Below are 21,884 nucleotides of genomic sequence, written 5' to 3'. Positions count from 1 at the left end.
ACTAAATACAATTTATGTTTTTCAGTGGAATTTGTAGACACCCCTGCTGAAGGCCTTAAGTTTTAATTTTTGATGCGTAACACCACATCCCCGGTTACGGCACCCAACTCAGCACAGATCTTTTCTATTCTGACTTTCTAAACAGGACCTTTTAGTTGTTTCTTCCTCACCCTTCCTACCCTGAGGATTTTTTGCCAATTGTGGAAGCCTTTGGCTGAGCAAAGCAAACAGGTTTTGGTTTGTCAAGTGGTTTTTGCAGCTGTAACTGTGATGACTGCAGCCATCTTTTTGCTTTAATGTTGTTTTTCTGTTGTGTGTTTAAGGTGCTTACAAAAAAGTAAGGAAAAGAAGTGCAGCAATGCTAATGTATGTTTTCAGTTTCAGCCCAATGTGGAAGTCAGAGTATGCCATGTGAGAAGAAACAGGCGAAGGAGCTAAGACAAAAGGCTTTGTAGCTTTTAGATGGCTGATAATTATTTTGTGTGTGGTGCAGCTGTATCTAAGCTTGGGCAAACAAATCAGTAGGAAAAGGGTATGGAATAGAGTTAGAGCCATGTATCAAACATTCCACCTTTGGGGATGAGTTTCTGTATGGGATGGCAGGAGAGTAATGCTGCATATGTCAGCTAGACACAGTCTTTGATTCCCATTTATGGATGTCAGCATATAAGCAACAAATTAGCTTGTCTGGAGGTTTACTGTGGAGAGTGTAGTGCCAGTGCTGGGCATTCCTGACGTCTTTTCAAGATAAGATAGGCATATGATGCAGTAATGCTCAAGAGTTGGGCTTGCAGCAGATAATGATTTTTTTTTTTTCAGAGGGGTTATTTTCATGTGACTGACTACCTGTATACCCTCTGCTTCACACATCCTTCCTTGCACAGCATAAAATGCTAGGTGTTTCAGGAGCAGGGGAAATATGTACATGAGTGCCTATGTATTTCTCCTGCAAACAAGGATATTCCAGAGCTGGTTGCTTTTCACAAATCCCTTGTGTAACCGCCTTTGCAGCTTAATCCCTTCACATACGCACACATGTATTTAGTATTTTCAGTTTTCCTATGTTTTAAACTTCTTAGCCTCTTTGTCTACAACAACAACAAAAAAATTCATTCTTTTTCCTTATACTTTCATTCAATTTTTTAAATGGAAGTGGGAAAGCAATGTTCATTAGATGCTTAAAATACAATATATAACCAAGAGAAACCATCCATCTACTTAACTCCCCAGATCTGAGAATTACTAGAATTATCTAAATCCTGTGGTGGTGTGATCACACATTCAGGGCTTCCCAGTACATTATCACCAAATACTGCTGTGAGGTATTAGGGTAGTCTCCTACATTACACAGATTGCTCTAGTTAAAAAAGAAGGCAACACTTACAGCAGCTCTGAGTACAGTTTCTGTGCACACGAGTGGGTGATGCTGTCTTACCTCCAGGTTTGATGTAGAAGCAGTTCAGCTGAGTTTCATGCACCAGCTTCCCCTTGTACTTGGCGTCGGGTTCCCCCGGCTGATGGCTGGGCAGGGGGTGATACGCTTGCCGAACCAAGGCTTGAAACATTTTAAAATTCCAAGGAGCGTTGAAGCAGCTGAAGCTAAGTGTATTTTCTATAGATAGTAAAGGCACATTCCTTTTGGTTAATTTCCTTGCTTCAGGGTTATGTAATAGCCTTGTACAGAAGTTAAAACCTGAATATTGTTTTAAATTGCTGACAACTGGATCTTCTAATCTAGGAACTAGTTTCTAGCTCTTTGAAATGTTTTCAATATCATTTGTATTCTCCTTCCTTTTCTTGCTGTTCACTCCTAATCCTTTGCTTGTCCTCTGTGCCTTGTGCTCAGTTGGAGCCTCCTCCTCCCCCTGTCCGTTTTTCAGGAAAACTTGGATTGAGGAGTGAAGATAATGGGCGCCATCCACCCATCAGCTCATCACCTCAGCGAGCCATGACGATCTCTGGTTTCTGTATATCCACACGGGCTCCTCTGATAATATCCTCTTGTGCTTGAAAAAAAATAGGTTTGCTTAGCAGAGGGTGGACTACACTCCTGACATAGCCAGAAAACTTCTTTTGGAATGTGAGCTTGCTTACTCACACTCTTTTATATGTGTGTGTATATATATAAAAATATTTGTAACCTTCTCTCAAAACATGGAAGATAAATATGTGAGCAAGTGTATCCCACAGCACATATACAAGCTGCTCGCTTCTAACTTTGATTTAATACAAGCTCTTGAGTGCCTCATCAGTGCTCTCTTTGTCAAAACAAACCTTAAATCGGCAGTAAAGAATACTTTTCAATTACAGGAGGGAAGAGGAAAGAAACCCTTCCCAAGTGTAAGATAGCATACCCTTTAAAGGACAAGGAATGTGTTATATACAGAAACATGGTGCAAGTGCTCCAGTGGAATTTCACTCAGGCTGCAAAGGCAGTGTTGCTTTTTTGTCTTAACTGCTGTCCAAACCAGTAACAGCACTGGGCTTAATGCCTGCTGCCTGCTCTGCTTCAATGGCTGTGGCTGCAGCCCAGTTGTGGGGTTTGCAACAGGGCCTCCTTTCACAAAGCATAAAGTCTTCATCATGCATTGCTCAAAATCAATCTCAGAAAATATCCCGGTGGGTTTTTCCTGCTGGCATCGTTATTTTGGACATACATATGCCCAGGACTTTTAGAGCCTGCTTTAATAATCCCTTTGCAGAACAGAGGTATTATTTACATGCATTAAACCAACCAGAGAGATTCTGTAGACGGGGGTGGAAATTAAGTAATGTAAGACACAAGCTTCAGGTCAGAAGTCAGCAATAAGGGAACTAAGAAGATTCTTTCTGTGGATCATCTGCTGCTGCCCATTGTCTTAGACAGGATACGGACTTTCTGTTTGAGCTGTACCAATTATTTTGGCTCGGTCAAGCAAACTGCCTTTCTGTAAAATTTCAATATCTTTTCCTAAACATTGTTAAATTGTTTCCTATACGTTGTTAAATCCTCTATACAGGCATGCGTAGCGCTCAATTAACAAGAAATTTCATAATAATTAGAAAAATGAGAGAAATAACATTGGATTTTATTTTTTTTTTCTGAGTATGCTATGACTTCCTGCAGGGCTTTGCTGCCTTCTGTTTAATTTTACCTGTTGTTTTTATTCTGGTGAATATTTCTCTTTCTAACACTCTTTTTAACAGTAAGCAAAGTAGATGTTCAAATTTGCACTGAGAGTTCAAAACTGAAGGAGGGGAAAGACTGAGGAAGCAGATGATGATTACTGTTAAGATTTATTCATAAAGGATTATGTATAAGCTAGTAAAACACTGCTGACTTCTGAAGCAAAATGAAATACATATTTTTACTTTGTGTGGAAACAATACAGTTGCTGCAGTGAAAATAGTCCCATGCAAAAATCCCAAATTTTTATTTAAACATGACTGTATCTCTAGTCTGTAATCAGGGATTCAGAGTTGCAGGGTACCTCCCAGTGCTGCTATTGTGAAATATCTAGCTGCTAATATAAAATTAATTTGACAAATGTGAGGGGTTTTTTTCTTTTTCAGTCTAATTACAGGTTAAATAAGAAACTGTTTACTAGTTAAATTGCATTTTCTTGGTGACAAACTTGATCTCGGGGGTGCATTGTTTCTCTCTTTTTTCATATACACAAAATGTTCTGTATTCTTGCACAGAATATCTTGTCTGCAACGTTATGGAAAAGTCAGTAAACTTTTGAACACTAACTTCAATTGTTAAAATAAAATTTTAAAATTGATACAAATATGTTAAAATAGAATAAATAGAATTACAGTAATCAAAGAAAAAGTGCAACCAGGTACTTCAAAGGAGTATACGTCACAAGAAAAATGCAGGTGAAACATTAATATTAATACTTTAATGATCCTTCAGCTTTCAAGCGTGTAAAAATGCAGTGATCATATGTGAATGATAAAGGGTTCAGGGTGAAATTTAGCTTGTGAACACAGTGTGAACCTACCCACAGTTTGTCTGTCATTCTGTGAGAACAGTGAAGATCCTTTCTGTGCCTGTGAAGTTGTATTATATTGCTAAAAATTGTACTGCAAAGTTTCTGTCTGCAGCTCTACAGACAAGCAGATGTTACTGAAGGCAGTGTAACAGCTGACTGCAAGGGAGGAATGGTTACAGAAGAGGAGAGAACTCTTTAATAAATGGACTATAACCTATTAACAGGCTGTGGCAAAGCAATTAAAGGGAATGCATAAGATATGCTGTAAATATCAACTAACTGTTCAAGATCTCAGGAGGAGTAGTTGACTTCTGCCTATTCTATGTGGATTTTAAAAATTCTTTTCCCAACCATTTTAGAACTAGAGATGGTGTAGGAAAAATTAAACAATTGCCTACCCAAAATGATGTTGTATATAGAGTATTCAAATGGAAAAATACAAAAATGGGGAGTTTAAATTCTCTTGATCTTAGGGTATTTCTTATGCATTTCTTGTTACAAGAACAAGGATATACAAGTAACTCAGACTTTTATTGTTGCAGGCTAAGAACTCAGTCCAGATCTGCAAATGTATTTCCATTACTTAGGATCTGAAGGTATGCAGTGGAGAAATAAGAGATGAGATCACAACAGTCAGAATTAGAAACATCATGTATAGTTAAGGTTGCTTATTTTCTTCATGAAGCCCTTTCTGAAGTTGTTCATTATTTTGTGGGAGTTAAACCATTTGGAGTGACAGCTCATCATACTGATTATAGTAAAAATTCAGGTTTCAGGAAAAAATGACATGTTATTGAACACCTATTTGAGGTTAAAATAGTCTTTTCTTTTTTCCCCTCTCTTCTAATATACTGGAAAATGGCATTGTCAGAGTTTGGAAAATAATTTGACCTTGAACTTAACTATAGCTGTGGAATTAGAGGTGTACCTTTGGCAGGTACCTCAGAGATGCACTTTAAAAATAATTGGGAACATATTCTTAGATTGGACTGAATTATAAATGAAAACCTTGATGTGAGGATCCTGGTGAGTCCTCTACCAGCTGTGTATGTCACAGGCAGCAGAGCAGCTCTTCCCTGTGGGACTGGAAGCCCAGATATTCCACAAGAAACACATGGAAGCTGCTGCTTTTCTTAACATAGTGGAAAGAAAAAGGCTGGAAATTGAGACACTGAAGGTAGCTCTGCTTTCTGTTCTTTCCAATAAAAGCAATTTTTTTGTTGTCTCCAGGTTGGAAAAGCTGTGTTGCCCCCTTCTTGATTGAGCAGTGTTCTTTTAGCTTTTTGTTACAAGGTAGGAGTGAAATGCACAAAATCAAGAAAAGCTTTCTAGTTTAACCTCTTCCACTTGTGACAGTCTCCTTTTAGTATAAGCCTTTCTGCTGATGGAAAGTTTTGGATTTATATTTGGCCTAGATTTGTGTAAGGCATTGTTGTGTTCTGCTCAGGTGATTTCTGTAGATCAGGGCCTGGCTTCATTTCAGTGTGTTGAAGACATGTTTTATTATTTGCTTTAGAAAGTTAGCAGAGAATATAGAGCACAGGTAAGCTAAAAAAATAATCCTTCCAGGTGTTGAGGAGTTGCATTTGTTTTCCAGTAAGCCCTTCTCTGATGGATTTTTATTTCACAGGAACTCTGCTTGTGTTGAATGAGGATATTTGGATGTAGTTTTTAGCTTATGGAACTCTCGTCTGAAGGGGACATTTTGGAAGTCTATTGTGAAATAGTGACGGGAACCATTTGTTATTTAAGAGAGCCTATTTATAAGAAAAAATATTTCTCAAGAACAACTTGTTATTTCAGAAATTGATAGCCTGGCATCCCCAGCCTTCCTGCCTTAATTTCAGTGTCACGCACCATCATGATTTAAAAATTATTTGGAACTGATGATGCAATGGCAAGAGGTGTGACTGGAAAACCAGAGGTGTGGGGGGGAAAAAAAAATTCTCTAAGCCACATGGATCATAACATAGATGCTATTCCTGTGTCAGGACTAAAAATTTCTTGTAGCATCAACAGAAGGCATATTTAGGGAAATCTTGCAAATACAGTTTGCATTTGGGCTCTTTTCCAAAAAAAGTAAAGAACCTGCTGATGGACTCTTACATCTGCTGAGCTTTATGGAAATAAGTGCATCAATGGGCTTTAAATTTTCCTGCAGTACTAACAGAACTTCAGCTTTGAGGCCATTTAGGGGGCTTTCCAGTGACCCTATTCTGTTTGACAGCTACACAGTTGATTTTTCTTCATAAAAATTTCTGATAAATTTGGATTAAAAATCTGCCTGAAGTCAGTCTCTCACAGTAGAGTCACAGACATGATTTATTAAACCATCCACCATGTCTGTGCTATCCTTTTTTTGCCTCATGAAACCAGAAATAATTACTGGCTCTATCTGGAAGTCTGCAACTTGGTCCCCCAACTTTCACAACTGATAGATGATGGTAGGAATATTTCAGGGTCCATTCTATTAACAAAAATTTTGTCTTGATTTTAAGGCATAGTTCCAAGAACAATTAAACAGATGGTGGTGACGAACTGATTCTTGACTTCAGTAATGTTGCCAATCACTGCCCACTCTCAAACCATTTGCTTTTGGGGAAGGGGGTCTGGAGGAGCTTTTTCATTTTGTTGGGGGTTTTGTTGTTGCATATTTTGTGGTTATTTTATTTTAGAATAAAATTGTTTTAACAGTTCCTTCCTCAATTGAATTTTACTGGTTAAGCTGAAAAAAGGCCATGTGTAACCAGTGCTTTGCATTGACACGTTTCTGAGTAGGATTCTTTCTCCTTTAACAACTGCTTTGGTTGTTTTTTAGGGGATTTTTTTGTAGCTTGCTTGTTCATATAAATTATTTTAAACATTTGAGATAATGGAAATACCAGGTCATCATTTTCCCTGTCTTTGTTAACAGTTCTCCAAATAAGTGGATCAGAAGCTTTATCAGCCTTTAAATGAAAGAACAAGTGTCTGATAATTTAACAGGCAGGGCCTTTTCAGAGCTTTTTAGGAATTTAGGTTAAGCTCATAGCAAAATACACCTTTTTTTTCAATTTGTTGACTTTTTAACGCCTGAGGAATCATTAAAATTTTGACTTTTCTTTAAAATCATCTAGAAATACCAGGATATTGCCAGAGAGAAATTTCCATTATTTAGAAACAAATACATTTACCTAATACATATTTTGTATTCTGCAGCTTTGCACAATGTTGAGAAGCAAGAAGCCCAAAAATTCCAGTCCTGTTGATGAGCCACATTTCTATCAAAGTAGTATAACACTGAAATCTTTTTCTAGTGTTTGGGTTTAAGTATCTAAAGAGCAAAATTTTGATTTTGTGTTTGAAAGAACTTAAAGCCTGCTTAGAGCTAAAGAGCAAAATTTTGATTTTGCGTTTGAAAGAACTTTTAAAGCCTGCTTAGAGCTAGAAGAACTTTAAGACTCCTAAACTAGGAAATACCAGAGTTAAGGCTGGTTGTGCAATCTCTCTGTTTTTGGACTTTTATATTGTGTGGTTTTCTTCTTTTGCAATAAGGACTTTGTTTCAGCTGTCAAACAGTTGGAGTGTGTTCACATTGAGAGGCTACTCAGTATTCTGGTTTTTTCCTCATTACTCATGCATGGCCTTTGTTATATGCCACTTGAGTTCTGCACTAGAGTCAGAATTATTGAGTTTTCATGTTGTTTTCTCCAGTAATCATCACCATAAAAGCTGGTAACTCATGAACAAAGAGAACTGTTTTACCTTGCTCAGATTAGAAACATTATTCTTCCCATTTCACAAATTGGGATCCTAGGGCAGAGTAGTTACAATTAGAATGGAGTGTCTGACTTTAATTACTCAAGCCAAATTTTTCCAGTGTATTTATTATTCATGTGTTCAAAAACACTTCTTACAGGCTTGGATTGGGCTGATTGGTGTTTTTGCAGGCCACACACTCAAGTCTTGCACCCAGGTCTAGGATCTCGACTCAGACACTGGGAAATGAAGCACACACAGCCAGTGCAGCCACTTCAGATAACATTTCACAGCTTGTGTATCATTGCATAACATCTCTGGGATGGAATTCAGCTTTCCAGGATAGTGTGCAGCTGTCTGTGCTCAGGTTTTTTATATTTCTTCCTTGTTGCACTCCTAAACATAGCAACATAAAGGTGCCTCCCTGCCTTGCAAGACATGGATACAGAAACTTCTTTTTAACATAGCCAAGTGTGAATTTACATATTCAGGAGCAAGAGTCTAGACTATACATAGAGCAAAATACCTTAAGAAGCATGGAATTTAAGAAGAATATAACACCAAAATTTCAGACTTGGGGTTTATTTATTTAGTTTGAATACCAGCAAGTATAAAACAGTTCCTAGGTACAGGGGGAATCTCTAGTCAGATAATTTCTGTATCCATTTTTACCAAGCTTGAAGACTTTATGCAGTCTGTGGAGGAATAGCTTTGAAGTCACATGTTACAGGTACACTGAAACAAAAGCTTTCATAATGGAAATGTCTATCCAGAAGACAAAACTCTAATCACTGGAATAATGAAGAGGAAAAAAATAATCCTAGAAAATGCCTTTCTTTTTAACAGAATACTTAACACGAATGATTGAAGTTGATAAGAAATTCTGTATTATCGTAATAACTAAATTAATGTTTCAAATATTGAGAGGTTAGAAATTGTTATCTATAATTCTGGAAGATAGCAGCTGTCAGCTTCTGCATATAAATAGTATCAAGTGTTCTAGTGTTTGTGAGGACAGGAGAAATCTGTAGCCAAAAAAATGAAAATTGTAAGGCGGAAGCTTTCGAATTGGCTCTGAAGTCGTGATTTCAAACTTAAATAGTGCCCTTCCTGAAATTCAGTCACTGAGCTATTAAAGGAGCTTCACAGATTTGGGTAAAATTTTTAGTTTTGATTTCTGAGTGGCCTGCCTTTTAGAAACTCGAAAAATTCCAAAGACTGATACCCTTAATAATTAATAATTTCAGTCAGTTTAAGTAATTTATTTAGCTTCCCATTCAATATTAATTGGATCTTCTTGATTTCATAGCTGCATTATGTTACAGGTTTGTGTAATCTTGTTAACAACATTGTAATTGTGGCACTTTTTTTCCTTTTAATGTCATCAATTCATTACTTGACTTTGATTTTATTTTTTTCTGGTTTTTACAATAATCTCTTCTTACATAACTTTATGGTTGAGCCTGGGCCTGAAGTGTCTTAATATTTCCTCCTCTGTTTGGCAGTAGAAAAATTTCCTTTGTGTCTCTGATGTTTTGTGATTCATTTTTAACATGAAATTACCACTCTACACATGATACTTAGATGTGGAATTCTATTTTGTCAAACAGTCTGACAGAGTGGGAAGGCAGATAAAAGTAATCTGTTTATGTTTAATCCTGATAAAACAGGCAGTTTTTTCATGCTGGTAGAAAGCTTGCAGTGAAATTGTATTGTGTGTCTGTGTGTGTGCCAGGTTCCCAGACAGTTACAGGTTGTTACCAGTTTAGGTTCTCATTCTGGTTGTGGGGTTTTATGTGTTGCCACACAAATAAGATTTTTTTTTCATTTTGTCTTCATCATTAATCAAGATGGAGGCCATCAATACTCATTCTTACTACAACTCTCTACACTTTTTTCTCTTAAATACAGGTTATAGGAGAATATAATACTGTAGTGTGAATTTATGCCATGGTTACTTCAGGTATCTCATATTTCCACAAGTTGTTGTGTTCTCACTGGTCCCTCATTCTCACATGCATAAAAGATTCAGGGTGTGTTGTGCTGCCACAAGCTCAGAGATTGTTTCTCAGTGTATTTCAAGTGTTCATCTCTGGACAGATGGGAGCAGTGTGGAAGGAAGAAAAGTAGGACTGTCCACTTCTGAAAGATTTCACCACTGACTGGGTGAGCTCTAAGCTCAGGATGTTGGGCTTTTGTCTTAGCTTGCTTTCAGCTGTGCTTCCTAATTTGGGCTGGAAATACCATTTAACCAAGGAGAGAAAGTAAATGTGGGTGGGTTTGAAGTTCAGCTAAGCTGTAGGCTAAATGTCTCTGGATCTGCAGTATCTTAACTTAAAACTGGAGTTAAGATGGGATATATTGTTGGGTGCTGGTGTGGTTTGGTGTGGTGGCACAGACTCAGTGCCCTTGTTCTGTGACCCAAATAGGTTTTTAGTTGTTGCAATTGTACTTCAGAATATTAGTTGTAGCTGTGTAAAATCTGAAATCTGTCATTATTCTGGTTATCAGTTTACTTGTGTTTGTCTCTGAGTTGAGGTAAATCACCAGCAGAAGCAAGCCAGTTTGAGTCTTGCAGCTTCTAATGGCCAGAGGCAGTTTGGCATTTCCAAGGGACTGTCAGCTTTCAGATTTATTAGATATTCATCAATAGTCTGTGACATGTCTGTTCTGTTGGCCAAGGGTGAAGGTGTCCAACCTGTGCTGCATAATTGATGGTGCCACCAGCTGTGGCAGACATAAAAGAAATTTGGGAAGATGGAGCATATGGCCAAAATTTCATCAATACTCTTCTCCATTGGAGATTCTTTTATAAAGAATAAGAATCTTGATTAAAACAAATTTGGTTTGTCTGGGATTCTCAGTCTGCTTGCTGTGCTGTTGCATTGAAGAATATGGAGTTACTTGTTGATTTGGACAAATTTTCAGAGGTATTTCATCAGAAGGATGTGGAATTTTGCATAACAGGTCAGTGTTCTGGAACCTTATGAGTTGTTCACACACTTTTCTAGAGATCTACTGTTTATTATTGAACACCCATTGGAATATGCTAGAATATTAATGTGAATTTGAAATGCATATTTTAATCTTTCTGTTTAGAAAACTGAGATTACTTGTGCAGTTCAGCTCTTAAGTTGCACATTTGTAGAACCACTGGTACATATTATATTGCTTGCCTTTTTTAGGTGAATAATAGAAATCATCTCACTTTTCAATAATCATAAAAAGGACAGTACATATTTAAAAAGTTAATTTTTTGTCTACAGGATGTCTGATTTGTGAGATATTTTAGACTTTTTGCCAATGTGCTGTGTATTAAACAGCTGGGACCATTTTTAGTTCTATAGAAGAAAACACACAGCTTTAAATTTGGGGGGGATGGAGAAAATAATATACTCATGTCTTGCAAGCAGCTGTACATTCATTTTCTTTCCAAACATTAACAAAGCCAAGGTACACTTCATATGCCATGGGTTTGGCTCTGTGGAATTGAAGGAGTTATTGCTTTTGGACTCTCCTAATAGTAGGAATTATTACATCATCAGGGTCAGTGTTGCAATTGTTTTTGAACAGGTGCTCAACCCATTTCAAAGGAAATCCATTTTCAAATAAAATGTTGGAAGACATGGTAGGAACTGCCAATTCCTGGTAAGGTTAAGAGACAACTCTTGCCTGCAGTAGAGTAGAGAGGGAAGGAGGAGGAAACCCAGGATCTCCTGTAGAAAACAATGGGCAGAACTATAGCAAATCTCCAGGGAGGTGGAGATGTTCATCCTACTCCACCAGTTCTGATGCTCTGTAAGATAGACCTGAACATTGTTTGAAAACTGATTTTTCCACTTCCACATGCATGCAATGCTCCCTGCAGCATGCTGGTAGTGGAGTCAAATCGATATGACAACTGAAATACAGGACAGAGAAAAAGATTTTAAAGAAAAACCCCCGCTGGTTTAGTGTTCTGAAGAAAAGGATCAAATACCTTTGCCTTAATTGAATATTTAAGAGCTTGTAATTTAAATGCTTAGAGATGTGCCTTTGATCTTTTTTGATTTTATAGGATCTGAGGTGTCATTTTATGTTTCCAGATGGGGAAAACATAAGATGAAAATAAATTTTAAGATTAATTTACAGGTCACATTTAAATATCTACCAGGAAGAATTGCTGTTTGAGAAGATGCTCACAGTTTGTGTTTGATGTGCATTTACAGTGTCCATATATGGGATTTGGTTTTATGATAAGGAAGAATGCCAAAGAATTGCAGAGCTCATGAAAAAGTAAGTGATGGGTAAACAAGACTTCAGTGCTTTTTTTATGTATGTTTTTTGGTACATACATGCACATTTTATGTTTTCAAGATTATTATGCCTTTCTATTTTAAATTTACAATCTTTGTTGCAAGTGTCAAGCCTGCATTTCATAAAATCATAAATAAGTCACTGTATTGCAGTAATTTTTCCTAATTTGTAGTGCAGCTCTCCAGCTACATCAGAGTGTACCAGTTGATATGCTTTATTTCCTGATGACTCAGAGACCTATTTTGAAGAATTGTATTCTTTGGGGGTTTAATATATCTTTCAATTTGGGAAGATTTTATTTTTTCATATTGTTACCTTTCTTTTTTTTTCCTTATTTCAAGGTAAGTGCAGGATATCATGAGGTTATGCTGTATTAATACAATTGCTGTGGGTTTTGTCCTATTTGTACAGCATGGCTGAATTCCTGCTTCCTCATTTCTTAGCAATAGATACAAAATTCACATTGTTTCTGGCATTTAAAGCAAGACTTCAATTAGCTTTAAAGTAATTGCTTTGATGCACATAATAATGTGCTTTTCTGAATGTTAAACTTTAATTTTGCAGTCCAGCCAGAGGTGAAGATTTCACACAGAAGTGTGTTCTCAGCTGTATTTTAACCTAAGAATGTCATATGGGTAGCTTTTTTCAGTATCACTCTTCTCTTTCCATTTCCAGGATGGACAGGGCTCGTTCTTCTGCATTGTTTGCTGGGACCCTTTTTTTAAGGACTATGTCCTGCAGGTTTTCATGTTTGCTTGGAAAGCAAGGGAGCTGAAGTCATACAGATTTTATCAACATATGTAATCTACATTTTTTAGAGCTGTAATGTGGAGGATGTAGTAAAGGACCTGGGTAGGAACAGGCAGTGATTGGTTGTTCCAGCTGCCTGTGGTATACAGGGTTAGACACACCAGAAAGGATTTGTGATAAAATACTGGATGGGAAGGTAGTCATCTTTCCTCCATGTATCCTTTTTTTCAAATAATACCTGCTGCTTTTCATTTTGCAGTGACAAAACAGTGTGAAACACAGACTGGGACAGTGGTGGGGTTTTGTTCAGTGGGGTTTGTTGGTTTTGCTGTATATCCTACAGCTCTAAAATGAGTCAGCTGTTACCCAAGAAATAATTGATGGGGATGAATTTACAGAAATAAACAATGAACCCTAGGAAACCCAGGTTTTTGACAGCTCATTTTAGTTAACTAGCTCAAGTTTCAGTTGGTGGTGATTAGGTGCTCTCAAACTGGTAATTTACTACAATAAAACCTAGTTTTCAGAGGATTCATGCAAATGTAAACCATGTGTAGTGGTTTATAATAGCAGTATTTCATATAGATAAAAAATACCCTGTTGCTCAGCCAATTGGCTGTGTGTTTTAATTCTCAGCATTCTACAATAATAATAAAACAGCTGGGGCAGGAAATTGGTCATTTGCTAGTACTTAATGCCTGATTTGTGTGTGTGTTTGCCATCCTCCACCACCAGCAGAACTGAATAACACTATAAATTCCCTGCTCCTTCTGGCTATAGAAATTGTGACTCAGTTATGGAAATTTTATTCTATGGTCTAATGTAGTCAAGATTGGAGAAAATTAATCTTATGTCAAATAATGATTTTATAGACATCTTTTAATAGCGATTTTTTTTTACTGCACATTTTAATGTAGACAGGGAAAGACAAATATTTGAGTTTCAATTAAGTATTGTACAGTAATTGTGGTTTTCATATTTTATTTGTACTTTTTTTCTCATGTATCCTCCACCTTTCAGCCTAACTCAGCAGGAACAATTCAAAGCACAGCAGGGCACAGGAACAGGGGTGTCCCCCATGATCATGAATTCTGCTAATAACAAAGAAGTGGATATCTTAAGGATGCTTACCAAGGCCAAAGATGAGTATACCAAGGTGAGACTCACTCCCACTTTACATTATGAAACATAAAAGGTTTGATTTTGGGTTTTGAATAGTTTTACTCCAAGTGATTTTGGACAGTGTGCTCTCTCATTTTGTGTAGAAGTGGCTGGTAAAAAAAATTTGACAGAATTTGCTACAAATTCAAAAGAAATTAATGCTGTCAATAACAAGTTCTGGAAGGAGAATGTGGATATGACTATTTGTTGAATAGCAAAGGCTCAGAGCAAGTATAAATTACCTTTCATTCTGACCCCTAGAGCTCTTGTGCCTGTTGAGGAGCACCTGCAAGCTGTGCCCTCTTTCTGGGTGAAGTATTTACCTGGTGATAGTTTCTGTGGTTTGTACAAAGGACTTGGTTCAGGATACTTTTACTGCTTTTAATTGTGGTTGTTAGCTCCTTTCAGGCCCTAATGGAAGGAAATGAAAAGGTTGAAATGTAGTATGATTTCAGCCCGTGTGCTGCTTTGGTCTTCTGAGGCTTCTAAATAAAGAAGTAACTAATGGACTAATAATGTTCTCTATTATTGAGCAATCAAAAACGTTTTACTTTGGGGAATAAAAATCTAATAATTTTAACTATCCATATATAAGCTGCAAATTGTTACAGAGCCTGCAGGTTCCTGCTGCTGTTTCCTGTATTGCTTATGTGCTGTCATGCAATAATAGAACTCCTAAGTGTTCCATAAGAGTCTGGAAATGTACATATATCTTAACTTTTTATCTCCTTACATTTCTTGTGTTTATTTTTCTGAAATGTAGCTACTAATAAAGTCCTCTGAAAGATCATAGCAAACTATTTGAGCTAGGGTGAAATGGAGCCTTTTTTATTGTGTCTAGTTTCTGTTGAAGCTTGGGGCCTTTGTATTTTCTGTAGTAGAGATGTAATGTATTATAGTGGACAAACACTTCCAAAACCTGGTATTTTCCCCATTATTTAATACTGAATCATTATCTAATCCTGGCATCAGAGAATATGATTTGAGATGTTCTGAAATGTTTAAAGGGTTTTCATTAGATAACCTTAAAAATGCTGCAAATGGAAAACTGGAAAATATTAGGCTGTCTTCAGATTCTGTGAAAAGAGGGTGATAAATCTAAAAGATGTTGCCTTCCATTTCTGCATTAGCACACAGAAATCAAGACAAAGGAGAGGAAGTTCTGTTGTTTAAATAATAGCTTTTAGAACTCTTTTCCCTTTAGAATCTTTTGCAGATTTGCTTCTTACTTTATCTTTAATCTTTCTGCATTTAAGGGATTGCCAAGGACATAAAAAATAACATAAAAACTTCCTCCTCATCTGGGACATGAGTGCTAGGAATGCCTGACCTCTTATGAACAGGATGTGTATGATTTCTTGTATTGCTAGTAATATAAATTTCTAAAGAGTGTGATAAATAAAGGCAATGACAACCATTTTTCTATTTAATGTCAATATGTTTCAGAGCAGTCGTGCTTTTTGACTGGTTTATGACATCCACTTTCTTGTCAGTGTATGTTTTATTACTTACAGTCTGATGTGCTGAAATTAGTTATGAAATATGTTGTTCTCTTCTTTGAATTCTGTGTTTATTCAGTGAAGAGTGTTTTAAAGTGTTGGAAGCTGTATAAGAGCATCAATTTTCAAAATTTTAAGGAATTTTACTCAATTTTTAAGAATGTAACTAATTTGAAGTTCCTTATTCCCAAATTATGTTATACATTTGGAGATTACATTATATGCAAAATAAAATACACAGCTTCCCCTTCCTTTTTGAATTGATGGAGCTTTAAGATGCTAAACCACTGAGTTATTTTTTTTAAATCTGCTTCTTACACACTTGCCTTCTCTTGACCTCTGGTAAAAAAAGCTGGCCTCACTGACAGCCAGAGAGAAAACCAGTTGAAGAGTTGCAAGGGTACAGAACAAAGCATGACAAAATGGGTTTCTCCTTAACCATTGTGCCTTGTCTTGTACTGCAGCCCAAACTCTGGGTTGAACTCTGTGCTGCACAGTTCTTCTCCCAGCATTTTGCATTTCCAGCTTCATACTGTACAGGTGAAGTATCAATCTCACAACACAGAGCAGTTGTTTGCTTTGAATATCTCTGACTACCAAACTTGCCAAAATTCCCTCAGTGACTTTCTTGCTCTTTTTGATCCACATGGACTATATGCATCTAGTTTTGTTCCAGTGTTGCTGAGCCTTTCTTTGGCTTGATCTCAGAACCTTTTTGATTACTTTGCAATCTTTTGTAGCAGCAGAGCTTTGAAAAGGACACGTGACTAAAGGACAGACCTGTGAGCAAGGTGTAGGAATTGCCAGATGTTCTCTGGTTCTCTCACTACAGAGCATGGTGGGATTTCTTTCATGCTGCTTTTTGCTGTTTGTAGATAATAGCATCTGATATCTTCTTTACCTGTCTACCTGACAATTGCTTAAAATGCCATGCTAGTGCTCCCAACTTACTCATCAGCAAGGCTGTGCTCCCCATCTACCAAAATGGCTTTAAATTCTGAGCTTCAATAGTTACAGATGCCTCTGGAATCATCACAGGCTTCTTTTCTCTTCCATGTGCTTCTGTGTTTGATAGCAACCTACTGGCCTTGTTATCAAGTCACAGCAATGATACCAAGTCAGGTCAATGTCATTCTTGTGTGTACTGATGCTCATTTGGCTGAGGAATTTGGTCTAAAATATGCTCATATAGTGATGACTCTGTTAAACACTACTGCTTCTCACCTCATTTTTATAGGCTTAGTTCAGTGATTATGCAGGATATGACAGTGGAATCTAAGGTACTTAAGGTTTCTGAGGAATTCAGCCTATTAAAATATCCTGAGGAAATAAGGCTATTTATTTAAATTCAGCAGAACTCACTGGGAAATATTCAAGAGGATGTTATCCATGGTGTTAAAGTTTATGTGCTTTTTGCCCAAAAGGTTGGGCTGAAAAATAGCAATGAAAAGATGATACATTGAAGAAAAGGCAGAACCATTAGAAATAGAATTATTTGGGGGGGGGGGGGAAAAGCTATTTAATCTTACTGACATGCAGGTTTGGTCCAGGGTCTGTCTAATCTGACAAACAATTGAAGGTGTTGAGGATCTACTAAAGCCCCTTAAGTCCCCTCAAGAACTCCAGTTCTGGTTTACTGGGCAGCTCTGGAACCATCTTGTTTTTATTTGTTTATTGTCAGAAATGGGTTAAGTGATCACCTCTGTATGTTTAAGAGTGGGGTTAGAATTAATAGAAGAATTAATAGTTAATAGAATTAACTTCTTAGTAAATAATTATTTTTAAAATCTTTCCAGTTTCTTGGTTTCAACTGTATCAAGTGACAATGTCTTCAAAGAGATTGTCTTCTTTTCTACTGACAGTAGTGTTCCATGTATACCAAATGCTTTTTTAGTTTCATTGACTATATTCTTATATATAGCATCTTATTCACATTTGCCTTTTCCATTTACATTTTCTCTTTCATGGAGCATTTTATGTGTTTTTTTCTGAATTAAGTCGTGCCCTTCTCTCTCCACATGACATTTTTTGTCCCTGATCACTTTTAGTAATCTGTCTCTGACCATCTTTTTCATAATAAGAAATCCTACTTATTCTACGTTTTGATTAAGTCTTTAATTGCTTTTCTGTACATATATATGCATCCTGCAAGTTCCTACCATGTGAAGAGTTATGTTAAAGAGTTAAGAGTTATTATTCTGCTTTTTGACAAAAGCATTTTAAATTATCTTTATGGGCACATTAATCCTTCATGGATCTAAACTTCTTCTAGCTGCCTGTTGGATGCAGGAAAAGCATGTCTGTTGCTTGCTTTTTAAGGTGCTTTTAAAAAGTATTTTATGTTTTTGAAGTGCAGTAAAAGCAGAATGCCAAAAAGAGAACTGAGATTTAAATTAGAGGGAAGTCTCATACTAGGGAAATCTTGGAATGAAGTGTTCAGTTTTACATATGTCTTGTGGTTTTAGAAAATTAGGTTGCAGTTGCTATAGTTCTTCTAATAGCATTATACTTCATCATCAGTGCTGCAATTATTACTTTTGGTTATTGAATACCTGGTTATGTCTGTATTTTACTGGGGTTGGGAACTAGGGGAAAATACATTGTTACACATACTAAGAAATCCTTTTTTTCTGTTGCAGTGTAAGACCTGCTCAGAGCCAAAACAAATAACCAGTTCCTCTGCAATCTATAACAACCCCAACCTAATCAAACCCATTCCAGTGAAGCCGAGTGAGAATCAGCAGCAGCGAATCTCCCAGCAGAGCAAGGTAAATTCTGTGGTGTTTTCTGACTGCTGCTGCTGCACTGAGCAACAGGAGCATTGATTTAAGGTCACTGCAAGAATTGGAGATGGAACCACTGTAAGGAATGGTTTTCAAGCACAACTGATCTGGTTTGTAAAAGCTCCCTAAGCCTCACTGTATGTTGGGGAAACACACAGACTACAGACATACTGTGCTGATGCAACAAAAAAATATTGGTCTTTCAAATTTCAGGCGCTGTTTTGATCACAAGCTGATCTAGACAATTGCTGGACCACACTTTTTGTGGGTTTTTGTTTTGGTTTGTTTTTTTGGTTTTCTTTCCCAGGGGAAGCCATTGAAATAAAGAAAAGTCTCTTGGTATATCTTCAAGCCATATCACAGTGCAGAATCGTAAAAATTGAATTCAGCTGTGACAAGCAAATGCACAAGAAGTGGCTCTACTTCATACACAGGCAGATTTCTGTCTCTTACTAATATTGTACTGATGGCTGTAAAAGAAGATGCTCTTTCATGTTATTTAAAGCAAAGCCACTGCTATGTCTCAGATTCGCTGATTTTCTCCCACATTAGCAGCTTGACAACACTCTTCTTGCCCTTCCTATGTGACAAAACTATTAAAAATCCTCTTGGGGAAAAAAGAGCATAGCAGCTTTCTCAGCTTTTCATTGAATTCTGCTGGCTAAATATTGTCACCCTTAATGTAACTCCTGCACGAGGGAGCTGTGTTGACTCTTTTCCTTTGTCCCCTCGCAGAACGTGGATCCCGAACCCCAGCACCTGTCTTTGACAGCACTGTTTGGCAAGCAGGACAAGGCAGATGGCCCCGAAGCGCTCCCAAAGCAGCACCAGGAGAGCCTCCCAGTCAGGCAGGGTGTGGTTCGCTCGCTGTCCTACGAGGAGCCCAGCAGGCACTCCCCCAGCGCCGAGAAGCAGCTGTGCCCCGCCATCCAGAAGCTCATGGTGCGGGGCACAGAGCTGCACCCCCTCGCCGAGTTCCCCGAGAGCCGCCTCTGTGAAAATGGCAGCATCCCCCCCGTGGGGGAGACTTTCACAGGCCTCTTCCAGCCCGTGACTTCCCACGGCATCACCACGGCTCACGGAGCTCAGGACACTGCTGGCACTCAGAGCCTGCTGCAGAAATTGCAAAGTCAGTCCGGGGCGGTGGCTAAAATGGAGCCCAGTGCCACAGGACCTGTGAACTCGACAGCTTCCGTGTTCAGCAGGACTCCCGCTCCTGTTGGAGCACCAGCAGCACCAGTAAACAACATGAGCCAGCCCCCTCTGGTGTATTTCAATGGGTCCCTACCAGGCCAGACTTTAGAGGCTCAGACACTTGGTAAAGAACAATCCAAACTTCCCAGACAGCCACTTCCTCTCTCTGGCAATCAAGCAGCCAATTCTGGGGTGATTTCACCTCAAGAATTATTGAAAAAACTCCAGATAGTTCAACAAGAACAGCAGCTCCATGTATCCAGCAGACCAACGTTGGCAGCTAAGTTCCCAGTTGTTACCCAGAGCACCAACACCCTGAAACCACTGGATTCCTGGATAGAAAAGGCTCCAGGCACAGAAAAACAGAGCACTCTCTTCCAGGTAAATAGGGAACTTCATAAATAAACACAAATCCAGCAGTCTTTTAAACTTGATGTTTTCTGAGGTCAGAAAACAGAGCACTCTCTTCCAGGTAAATGGGGAACTTCATAATAAATAAATACAAATCCAGTGGTCTTTTACACTTGATGTTTTCTGAAGTTAGACTTGGCTTTGTTGTCCTACTGAATGTTGCACATGATTCATTTTGCAGGTGATATTTTCCCAACATCAAGTAAGTTCTGATTTACCAAGATGTGATATTGTAAATCCTGAAGGCCACATCTCTTACACATCAATGATGACCAGAAATACTGCAGTGCTGGGTTATTCCAGAGCCCCTTTGAAAAGTCACATGGTTTTCACTTGCCATACTTGGGCTGTTACGTGTAATTGCTTGCTACTCAGTGTAATGTTTTGGGTTTAATAATTATTTTCTGCAAAATTAGTCATAGCTTTCTCTGTGTAGATGTGCATTCTTTTGTATGCCAGTTGCTAAAGACACTTAAAAGGTCCCTTGTTTTCTAACAGCAGCTTTTAGAAGTATTTGTATATTGGTGAGTTAGTTATCTTGTACCACACCTGCTACTTCTAGATATTCATTAGCTATTTTTCTTTAATTTGCTGTGTATTATTTTGAAAAAAGGTCTTGTGCCTGAATGAGATCAAAAAATTCTGTTTATTTTGATCCTTGAAGTCAGACTGGTGTCTTAAAAAATTCAGGAGATGTTAAGAGACCGTGTCTCTCTGAGTATATTTTTATGTTCTTCAGGAAAGCAACGTGCAATTACAAAGTGTCCCACCTAAAGCAACTACTGTCTTTAACAACTTCATTTTCTGAAGGATTTTCTACACTAGAATGTCTTCACATGTCCTGTCTGGGAATGTATCTAAGCCCTTTTCAGCTTCCTTTTTTGGGGATAGGCTGTGGGGTACTGGAGTCTGAAGTTACTGATGCCAAGTATTCCCCTTTCCAGTGTAAAGCTGAAAAGCTGCTTTTCTTTTGTGACTATTCCATTCTTGTATTCCTGTTATATTTTTTCTGTTTTATTCTGGTTTTCTCTTTTATTCTATTTTTCTAATTCTGTCAAAACCTGATTGAAAGACTACAGGATATTTCAACATGCTAGAAAGGTCTTCTATACATGAAGAGGCTGAAAGAGTCATTTAATAACAAAAGAGCCACATCTGTCACTAAGTTTGTGACAGGTCAAGTTTTCTAATTCCATGAGAGAAGTGGGAGGAATATTAATTTGATACAGCAAATAGCCATCATTATTTTTGTTCTTTTAATTAATGCAGTAGGATTTGAATCTGTATGAAAGAGGTTTTTGGGGATTAGTCATTGAAATTATTCAGACTCAGTTGCTTGCAGATGGTAACTTTGACTTTCCGGTGGAGAGCTAAAGAATAAAAGGAGGATCCAAAGTCAAACAAATTGATTTGTTTTCACTGGGAATGGAACTTGCCTGCTTTAAATGTAAGAAATTGTGTGATTCACTGGTACATGTACTGATAGCATGAGGGAGGACATAATGAAGTTAAAAGTGAAATGAGGCAAGTCCAGGCTCTACACTGTAAGTCAGTATGCATGAATAAAAAATAAGGAAATATGCTGATATATTTTTCAGATGAAAAATCTCTACAGATGCTGCTATGGCAAGTGACTTTAATTTTGTATATTTGAAGAAGACAGTGGTGCCGGTATTAATTGCAATATGGAAAGGCAATTCCTGAGATCGGGTCTAATGCAATTGCAACAGTTTTACTGCTTGAGTACGGATAGAACAGCAGCTTGTGAGAAAAGTCTTCTCTGGAACAAAGCTCATTCACTGTGATTATTGCTGCAAGTTTGCCTTAAAAAAAAAGGCAGCAACTGAGATTCTCAGTCTTCCTTTGCAGGGCTGTGAGCAGAACAAGGAGACTGAGGCTGTCGAGGAGTGGCTTCCCAGGCTGCCACAGCTGCTATCAACACAATATTAGATGCATTAAATTTGGAGATTTAATGCATAGACTAAAAATGATAACAAAAGTGTCACTAATTATTGCTTAGGACACCTAAAGCTCTGCAGTCTGGGAGAAATGGCCTCTTTCATGTGCAGCAGATT

The 21,884-nt window shown here is 37.7% G+C and overlaps 2 protein-coding genes across 4 annotated transcripts in view; one reads left to right on the top strand and one right to left on the bottom strand.

Annotated features, from left to right (window-relative positions):
- The window catches only part of CACNA1C (calcium voltage-gated channel subunit alpha1 C), a 458,270-nt gene extending 456,123 nt beyond the window's left edge, over nt 1–2,147 (bottom strand). Inside the window, exon 1 of the mRNA XM_050984223.1 lies at nt 1,436–2,147. Coding sequence (XP_050840180.1) covers nt 1,436–1,565 — 130 coding nt within the window. The 5' untranslated portion in view covers nt 1,566–2,147. The remainder of the gene's footprint in view (nt 1–1,435) is intronic.
- The window catches only part of DCP1B (decapping mRNA 1B), a 40,035-nt gene that overhangs the window by 10,622 nt on the left and 7,529 nt on the right, over nt 1–21,884 (top strand). The window contains exons 4-8 of one of the 3 annotated variants that reach the window (XM_050984259.1): nt 11,924–11,990; nt 12,687–12,752; nt 13,782–13,917; nt 18,061–18,189; nt 18,940–19,779. In XM_050984259.1, coding sequence (XP_050840216.1) covers nt 11,924–11,990; nt 12,687–12,752; nt 13,782–13,917; nt 18,061–18,189; nt 18,940–19,779 — 1,238 coding nt within the window. Of the gene's footprint in view, nt 1–4,510; nt 4,574–11,923; nt 11,991–12,686; nt 12,753–13,781; nt 13,918–18,060; nt 18,190–18,939; nt 19,780–21,884 lie in introns of those variants that run through there. The other 2 variants (XM_030237805.2, XM_030237804.2) reach the window with 2 other exon arrangements.

The sequence above is a fragment of the Serinus canaria genome, chromosome 1A (assembly GCF_022539315.1).
Source record: "Serinus canaria isolate serCan28SL12 chromosome 1A, serCan2020, whole genome shotgun sequence".
Classification (NCBI taxonomy): domain Eukaryota; kingdom Metazoa; phylum Chordata; class Aves; order Passeriformes; family Fringillidae; genus Serinus; species Serinus canaria.
The sequence above is the reverse complement of the archived record's forward strand: the minus strand, read 5'-3'. Positions and strand labels throughout refer to the sequence as shown.